This window comes from Trachemys scripta, chromosome 11 (genome assembly GCF_013100865.1).
Source record: "Trachemys scripta elegans isolate TJP31775 chromosome 11, CAS_Tse_1.0, whole genome shotgun sequence".
Lineage (NCBI taxonomy): Eukaryota > Metazoa > Chordata > Testudines > Emydidae > Trachemys > Trachemys scripta.
Window position 1 is genome coordinate 1,049,344 of NC_048308.1, and position 8,274 is coordinate 1,057,617.

At 59.9% G+C, this 8,274-nt stretch overlaps 1 protein-coding gene across 6 annotated transcripts; it reads right to left on the reverse strand.

The window, feature by feature from the left end:
- Positions 1-243: 243 nt before the first annotated feature.
- LOC117885011 (mitochondrial chaperone BCS1) lies at positions 244-8,049 on the reverse strand. 6 transcript variants are annotated; one of them, XM_034786083.1, is made up of 9 exons: positions 7,476-8,049; positions 6,561-7,143; positions 5,340-5,729; positions 4,641-4,780; positions 4,334-4,528; positions 3,454-3,517; positions 2,509-2,678; positions 1,789-1,906; positions 244-674 (listed from the first exon to the last, which is right to left on the reverse strand). In XM_034786083.1, the coding sequence occupies exons 3-9, from the start codon at positions 5,657-5,659 to the stop codon at positions 422-424; spliced, it is 1,260 nt and encodes a 419-aa protein (XP_034641974.1). In that variant the 5' UTR covers positions 5,660-5,729; positions 6,561-7,143; positions 7,476-8,049; the 3' UTR covers positions 244-421. The 6 variants fall into 6 exon arrangements, with proteins under 6 accessions (XP_034641974.1, XP_034641975.1, XP_034641972.1 ...); XM_034786084.1 differs by lacking the exon at positions 6,561-7,143 and having other exon boundaries at positions 5,340-5,726; XM_034786081.1 differs by lacking the exon at positions 6,561-7,143 and having other exon boundaries at positions 5,340-5,726; positions 7,280-8,049.
- Positions 8,050-8,274: the final 225 nt, after the last annotated feature.

Below are 8,274 nucleotides of genomic sequence, written 5' to 3' on the forward strand. Positions count from 1 at the left end.
GGCAAAGATTATGCTCCAGAACCGAGCCAGGCATCATCTCCAGCGTCCTTCTCTATTATCTCTTCACTCACCCCCACGGGGGGACAGTGGGCTGAGAGCTGGGGGCGGGGGTTATGGCCATGTGATTAGCAGGCTCAGAATGCCCTGGCCTTTCAAGCACAGCTGGGTCCTGCGCGCTAGCAGCTGCGGCTGGGGAGGAGCGATCACGCCAGACAGTGCACTGCTGCCGTGGGAATCAGGGTGTCCTAGTTCTTTTTATATTTTAATAGAAACCCAAGGCCTCGTTGAGGTAGCGAAACAGAGAGCGATCGGCTCCCTGGGACTGTCACAAAGCAGCTTCCTCACGGTTATCACGTCCTCCATGAGTCACTCCCAGGAATGGCGCCGCAAGCCCCTCCCCTTTGAGAGCACCCGCCCTCGCTCACAGGGAAATCGACTGCACGTTTTCAATGGCCCCGGCTGGATCTGCTTTATACAGCATGAGGTGGCCCTGCACCTGGGCGGCGCTGATCTGTTCGGAGACGCGCAGGGCCTGCTCTGCAAACTTGTCCCCGGCAGCCGCCGGCTGGTCTGGGTAGAAGCGCTGGAACATGCGGGAAATCTGCCAGCGGGAGCAGGGTCCCACGTACTGCTTCAGATCCACCCGGCCAGGGCGTACCAGGGCTGGGTCCAACCTGCGGAGGCAGCGAGACAGGCAGAGGTGCGGTCAGCCAGCAGCGTGGAGCTCAGCTCCCAGGGCCTACGCAGTCAGAGGCCGCTCTCCTGGATGTGAGGGACCGGTCCCTGCTCTCTGACCTCCCTTCGCTGGTATCCCGAGGGAGGGGCAGGGGGAGACGGGTGGGCCCCCTTATCCTCAATACCTTCCACAAGCGCAACGGGGATGCGCCGCAAACCCCGGACACGGCTTTGTGTTTCCTCCAACGTGACCATCCCCCTTAACTGCCACAGGCTGGGAGTTGAGTCCAGCCCAGACCTCGTGCCCCACGCACTGTTGTGACATAGGAGGTCCGGGCAAGATCCTGCAGGGGGCTTCTAGCTTGGTGGGGTCTCTGTAAAGCAACTCAGAGAAAGCTGGGAAGAACCATACAAAAGAGATCAGCAAACCCCCAGCATCCTGAAAAGATCAGGCTTCTCCTGGGGCACCCAATCTCCTGGGCAGGTAGTCCACTCGGACACGCCCACCCACACGCCTGTGACAGGCTTTCTGCTGTGAAAGGAGCTGCAGCGAGACAGCAGCTGTCGGAGCTCTGCAGTGGAAACACCAAGGAGGGGGAGGAAGGGTCTCCGGGGGGCATCTCCAAAAGGGACGGGAGGAGATGGAGCGAGGGGAGACGCAGGTGGAAGATCTTGGAAGATCACCGAGACTGTGGAATGGCAGCGTTAGGAAAAGGGGTACGTGGGGAGGGGAGCCCGGTTCTTTGGCTAATCCAACTAGACAAGAGCAACGCCTGAAACGCACACTTCAGGGAATGGTCCTGCCCTGAGCAGTGAGGAACGGAGGTGGGAGCCGGTTGGTCCGATCTCATCTCTAGTGTCATTGTTCCCTAGCACCCAACCAAGGGGGGTTCTCTAGTGTCATTGTACCCTAGTGCCCAAGCAAGGGGGGTTCTCTAGTGTCACTGTTCCCTAGCGTCACTGTTCCCTAGCGCCCAAGCAAGGGGGGTTCTCTAGTGTCACAGTTCCCTAGTGCCCAAGCAAGGGGGGTTCTCTAGTGTCACTGTTCCCTAGTGCCCAAGCAAGGGGGGTTTCCTGCCCTGGGGCCCCTCTCCCACAGGACAGGGCTCTGACCTGTCCACATGGTTGGTGGTCATGAAGACGATCCTGGCCTCCGTGGACGCGACGCCATCCAGCGCGTTGAGGAGGCCGCTGAAGGTCAGCCGTCCCATGCCCTGGTAGGCAGTTGGGTCTGGAGGAAAAGGCAACACCGATGTCTCAGATCCAGGGCGGGTCTGGGGCACCCAAACTCTGCCCAACAGACAGCCGCATTGGCAGCTTACCAGCCGCCAGGGAGCCGCCCCTATCTGCCATCAATCAACACTGCGGGCCGAGACGGCTGGTCCCCGGCCAAGTAACCCGGCCACTCTGCATCCTGCGCTCTCCCGGCGCCGCCTCACTATAAACCCAGCTACTGGCATGTTTCCAGGGATACTCTGCCCACAGCGCAGCCAGCGGCCGACTGCCCACCCCACCCCACGCCACACACAGTGCAGGGGAGCCAGCGTGGGCACCCAAGGGGCTGAAGAGCAAAGGGGAATATACAGCCAGGCAGGGTGTGCTGCCTGCTCCCTGGGAATCAGGGACTCCCGGCCCAGCAGGTGAGACAAAAGCCACCTCAGAACAGCTCCTCCAGCCCCCATCATTCTGCTTGCTGCCGAGCCGGGCTGGAACCTCGGGAGGAGGAGAGGCGTCTCCACATGGCACCCAGGTGCTGAAGACAAGGGCGAGGCCTGCACCGATTTCCCCAGGGGTGGGAGCAGGCCCCCGGGAGGGGGAAGGGCCGGGACTAACTCTCCACAGCGAGGTCCCGGCTGACGAAGGCCGCGTCCACGTCCTCCAGGAGGATGATGCTCTGCTGCGGCGCCACGCTGAGGAGGTGGTTGAGGCGGTCATCGGAGAGGCTGCGGTCGCTCAGACTCAGCAGGCAGATGCCATACTCCAGCTCTCCGGCCAGGGCCGTGCTGGGAGGGACACAGGGCAGGAGTAAAGCACCAAGCCGCAGGGGAACTCCGGGGGAAATCGCTCCCTCCCCAGTCCCGCAGGGCAGGGGGCACCTATATCAAACCCGCCAGAGGGCAGGGATGGGCCAGGGGGTTGGGTGCTGGCCTGGGATTCGAGACCCAGGTTCCATTCCCAGCTGGGACACGGATCTCCCGTGTGACCTCCGGCAAGTCACCATCTCTCTACACCCCAGCCTCCACACATGCAAGCCCCGCCCTGCGTCCTGGGGGGGGGTGGGAGGATAAATGCAGTAAGGACTGCATGGTACTCAGTAATGGGGCCCCTAAGTACCTCCGGCAGAAACACCTGGCGCCTGACTCTCCCCCGCCTGGCCCCTCGTGCCGTCGCTCATCCACTGGTCAAGGGGGTCCGATTTAGTGTTACCCCCAAAGCACCATTCATCTTATGGGAGTGGCCTGCTTAACCCGTGAATTAGCGCGTGGGGGGCTGGGAGGGTTTTGGCGTGTGGAAATAAAGCAATTAGTATTTCAGGGGGCGGGTGAGGGGCAAGGGGGGGTCCCAACAATATTCCTGCTTCGGGCCACCAGCAGGCTAGCAGCACCTCCGGACACAGTCCTTTGGCTTCCTTCTCTGCCACACATTTCTGCCTTGCTAACCGAACCCTCCTCCTCAGCGAAGAGCCAGTCTCCTTAGTCCTCCCTCCATGGGGCCGAAGGGGACCTAGAACGCCAGGAGACGGGGGAACGCTGGCACTGCCCTGCGCACAATACTCACATGAAGCTGCTTTTCCCACAGCCCGGGGGCCCGTAAAGCAAATAGCCCCTCCTGTACGGGATTCCTAGGAAGAGAGGGACCCATCAGAAGCCGGCAGCGCGCCCCACACCCAGCCTGCCACAGAGCCCTAAAGGACAGAACCTAACTACCGATCACACCCCCGAGTCCCAGCGTCACTGAAAGCCCCCTGAGCTGGGCTCTTGCTGGCGTCACTCTAACACGTCGTTCGTGCCCAGCCTGCTTTCCCACGGCAGCGCTGCCGTCGGCTCTGGTTCGGACGGGGACTGGAGCTGAACCAAGCTGGCCCGGCAGCGGGGAAGCTACAGGGTGGAGGGGTAACCTGCTTGCTTCCTACAGTGCCAGGGAGAGGCAGAAGAGGCAGACGCCAGGCACAGAACACAGCCTCATGCAGCAAGAGCCCCCCAGGGCTCTGAAGTCCCCCCGCAGGGCTGCCTAATGCGCTGGGCCTGGATCACCAAGGCAACGCTCCAGTTGGTGAATCGGGCCCGCTGAGCGCAGGATGGCAGCGCCGCCGACCCAGTGCAGAAACTCTCCCGTTTCCGGTTGTGGACGCTGCAGCAGGACGCCGGTGCCCCACGGGCAGCTGCAAGGATTGTACAGGACACCTTTTTCGTGCACAGAAACCCAGGGGTCAGGGGTGGAATAATGGGGCGTACCTGCGGGGCTAGGCTGGCCTGGACTAGCTAAGGGGCTGCAGGTCTGGATCCAGGTGCGCTGGGAGAGGTGTGGCAGGCTGGTGAGGAGCCAGGGGTAGCCGCACAGCACCTGCCCGCATCATCCTGGCTCAAGGTAGCATTATTTGCCCCTCCCTTTGACCCCAGGAGAAGGGCAGAGCCATCAGCCCGGGAGGGAGCCTTGCCTCTCTCACTGTACCACTTGGGGTTCTCGATGAACTCCTTTACGTCCTGCACGATCTTCTCCGAGATCCCCTTCTCCAGCACCACGGAGGCGAGCGGCCGACGGCGGCGTGGGAAGCCAAACGGCCGCCATTCGGCACCCATGGCCGTGTACATGACTGTCTTCCCCTCCTGCTGCCTCAGAGCCAGTTCCCTGGCTAGAGAGAGACAGAGACAGGGGCTGGCAGTGAAAGGGAATCTCCCAGAAGGCACCAGGCAACGGCCTGGCTTTTATATCTGCCGCGGCAGGGCCCTGCCGAACAGCCATACCTTCCTGGAGGATGCTGAAGAAGATCTCCCGCTTGGTGCCCAGGGCTGTGAACGTCACTGACTCCCAGGGGGTCCCCGTGTGCAGGTCGATCATTTGCTTCTCTCGGTTCCGCTCGATGCGGATCCACTTCCTCTGATACCTGGGAGCAGGAGGAGAGAGAGAGGCTGAGCCGGGGGACGACGTGAGATGAGGCTTAGGAACATCTTCACGTAAGCACGACAGCGGCACCGCTGTGCGGACGCAGCGTTTTAAGTGTCCACCTGCGCTAACTCTTTTGCACTATTACAATTCCCACCCTGCCGCGTGAGTTCCACAGGTGGGTTCTGCACCCCGAACAGAAACAGATCTGTTTCCGTTTCGGATGTGCGGCGTTAGAACTGCGGCGTTAGAACTGCACTGAGTAGCATCTAAGGGGCATTCTCGACCCCAGTCCCTGGGCCGAACGAAGCCAGTGCCAGAGGTACTAGAGACGAGCTCAGCAAGCTATTCTACAACAGCTGCATCTCCCGTACTCGTCTCCTTTCCAGACTAAGCAGCCCTGTGTGCTGACCCAAATCAACGGGACCCTTTCACTGACTTCAACGGGCTTCGGATCAGGCCCCTAGGCTCGTCAAGAATTTCTCTTCACACGAAGCCCTCGGTTCCGGCAGGCAGCTGGTCAGTTCCCGGCCCGTTCCTCCCCCGCTCTGCCCCCTTACCAGATGAAGTGGTTCCCAGGGCTGGGGATAAAGTCGAACTTGGTGCTGATGCGCCCGCTCTCGTGTTGCAGGTACGAGGTCTCCACGCTCAGGTGCTGAGTGTGCTTGGCATAGTGCGAGATCCAACTCAGCAGCCACTGGTAGCTCTTGTCCTTGCTGGGCACCTCCAGGGTGATCATGTAGTGTCGGCGAAAAGCAACCGCCCCAAACTGGGCCCCCTTCCGGGCCAAAGCCAGAGCCGTGCCCACCCCTACCAGGCCAAAGCCAGCCCCGAAGTAGGGATTGTCCTTCAGCGCTAAGACAAAGTCGGAAAAGGGCATGGTGGGGCCGGGGGAGTCACGCGGCTCCTTTCAATGGCATCATCTCTGCCAGCCAGAAACAAACCTGCTGCTAAAACAAAAAGGGAAAGACTGAGCCATGGGCTGCCGATGCCAAAGCTCAGCACAAGGGGTCGACATAGATGTAGGGCCGAGGTGTCAATCAGACGACCCACAGGCGGATCTGGCCCAGATTACGTCTTTATGAGGCCCCGTCCACGTGGCACGTTCAGATTCGTCACCATCTGAGCTTTCTTTAAAACGCAAAGCTAGTTTGTAGCCCTTACGGATGCGGAGAAAACCCTTCCAAACCTGAACCACGGGTAACGGTACAGCAACATCTGCCTGTAGCAACAGACCCTCGACGTGGGGGAGATGTTACAGTCCCGAATGCACGTCTCAGCCCACCAAGCACAATTAGACCCAGAATTCATCCCTCTTCCCCTAGTGACTCTCACCCTGACAGAGAGGATCCCGGCTTGCTTTGGGCACAACTCTCAAACTGAAGCAGCACTGGTGCCCATATGGGAGCCCAAGCACCACTGGCATCAGGCCGGCTGCCTCCTGAGTGCCCCCTCGGGGCCTAAGGTCACACTGCAGCAGCCCCGCCTCAGTTTCCCCACCTGTTAGGGCTTTCTCCATTACATTACCAAAGCAAACTTTCTGCAAGTTCAGCAACCCCCCTCCCAGGGCTGGATTTCTTAATGTAACAAAATAGTTAAAATGAGTTCTCCGCCCCCGATCAAGTCCATGTTCCTAGTCCTGCTGGAGGCCTCCCCGCTCTGAGCCTTTTCTCTGAAAACTCGGGGTTCCCTGCTGGACCCTACTCACCTTCAGCACTCTCCAGTCCCCCTTTCCCAGAGCATTCCCCTCCCCAGCATCCTGCTGCCCTGCCCAGGTTCACCAGCTTAGTAACTAGTGCTGGGCCCTTAAAGAGCATCACCACCCTTGAGATGCAGACCCAGAGCAGACTGCAGCCTTCACCATGGAGCAGCGGCCAGCAGGGAACGCAGCATCTGGACTCCTGGCCATAGTCCTCAACGGGTCGGGGGCCCCATAACTTTTTGTGCTGCAGGAAGAGAAGCAGCCCCTAGAGTGCTACAGTCATCTGGGAGGATGCAGCCAGGACAAGGCTCTCCGGAGCGGGGACAAGGAGTTCTTGGGGAAGGGTGGAGAGTGGTGGAACACCACGATAGGCCACAGGAGGAGTCTGGGGGTACAAGAGTGTAAAACCAATCTCGGCTGTCTCAGGTGAAAAGTCAAACCTGAGGCTTTATCATTAAAAGCCTCCGGGCTGTAAGCTGTGGGAAAAGCCTGTTGCAATTACTGAGAATTTATTGCTGCAACTAGTCACCATGCACCTCCGGTTGCATCCCGAAGGCATGTCCCGGGCAGCTGGGGCCCTGGAGGCGACGGAGACAGAAGCAGCCTCCCCCGTCTGTGATGGCAGTGGAAGGTCCAAAGCCACAGAGCCGTCCTGGATCAAACTGTGGAAATGGTTCCCTTGTAAGACAGCGTGGGGTAGTGGACAGAGGACTGGAGGGGGTTCTATTCTTGGCTTGATTTAGGGCAAGTCCCTTCCCTTCCATCTCCCCGTCTGTAAACACAGGTGATGATACTGGCCTTGTCTGCAAGGCGCTGTGAGATCCACCGATGCAACGGCTCTCTAAAAGCGAGGGATCGTTAGTAACAGGGGCATCGACAGGATGCAGCATTTGGGTGGCAGTTAGCTTTAATCCTAAAGTCCTGTCCCAACCTCTACCTCCCTGATGTTCTCTTGCCCTGTTATTGAGGGAGCCCGTCGAGTAGTTTGCCTCACATGTTGTAGAAAAAGTGCCGTATAAATAAGTTGATTGTATCGCAGGGACCTGCTCTTTCCTTGGGCTGCACCTTCCCACCAATGAGGAGATCCAGCACTTTTCAGATTGATGCCCTTTACATGCATCAGTGACTTAAGCCTCACGTGGCCCTGGGACGGGGGTGGGGGGAGCATGACCGCCCCCTTTGCAGAGCTGGGGAAGCTGCAGCTCAGAGGGGAGCAGGAGGCTGTGGCAGAGTCGGGAACAGAATCCAGAAGTCATGGGTCTCCACCTGCTCAACAGGCTGACTCCCTGCACAGCCAGGGAGAGAACCCAGGAGTCCTGACCCCAGCCTGTAACCAGCCAACACATGGCCGCAGCTCTCAGCGGGTAGAGAGATGGTTGGCTCGGTGTGCCAGCTGCAACAGGCAGCATTACAAGGGCCATGCTGAGGGAGCCTGACCCTGCTGGACAGGGGCCCCGATCCCGCCACACCTCCTCCTTTCATGGGGTCTGCCCCTCCCGTAAAGAAGCCAGAACCCCCCTCCTGAGTTCCCCTTTCATGGAGTCTGACCCCCTTCTGAGCCTTCCCCACTGTAATAGGATCTGATTCCCCTGACCCCCCCTCCCCGCCGCACTGTAAGGCAGCCTGAATCCCCCAGACCAGTTCTCCCAGCCCATGAGGTCTGATCCCCACTCACCCTATAAGGGGTGTGACCTCATGGGGCCAGCCCCCAGCAGCTCCCCCTCCCCCCAGCAGCCCCTATTCCCTTCCACCCCCATGGGGCCGGCCCCCAGCAGCTCCCCCTCTCCCCTAGC

Excerpts from the sequence above, each read along its gene's own strand:
- LOC117885011 (XM_034786084.1), bottom strand. The coding sequence starts at position 5,659 with ATGCCCTTTTCCGACTTTGTCTTAGCGCTGAAGGACAATCCCTACTTC. Across the intron at positions 4,781-5,339 it reads CCTGGGAACCACTTCATCTG|GTATCAGAGGAAGTGGATCC; the intron begins GTAAGGGGGCAG and ends TCCTGCTCCCAG. Across the intron at positions 4,529-4,640 it reads CTTCAGCATCCTCCAGGAAG|CCAGGGAACTGGCTCTGAGG; the intron begins GTATGGCTGTTC and ends GTCTCTCTCTAG.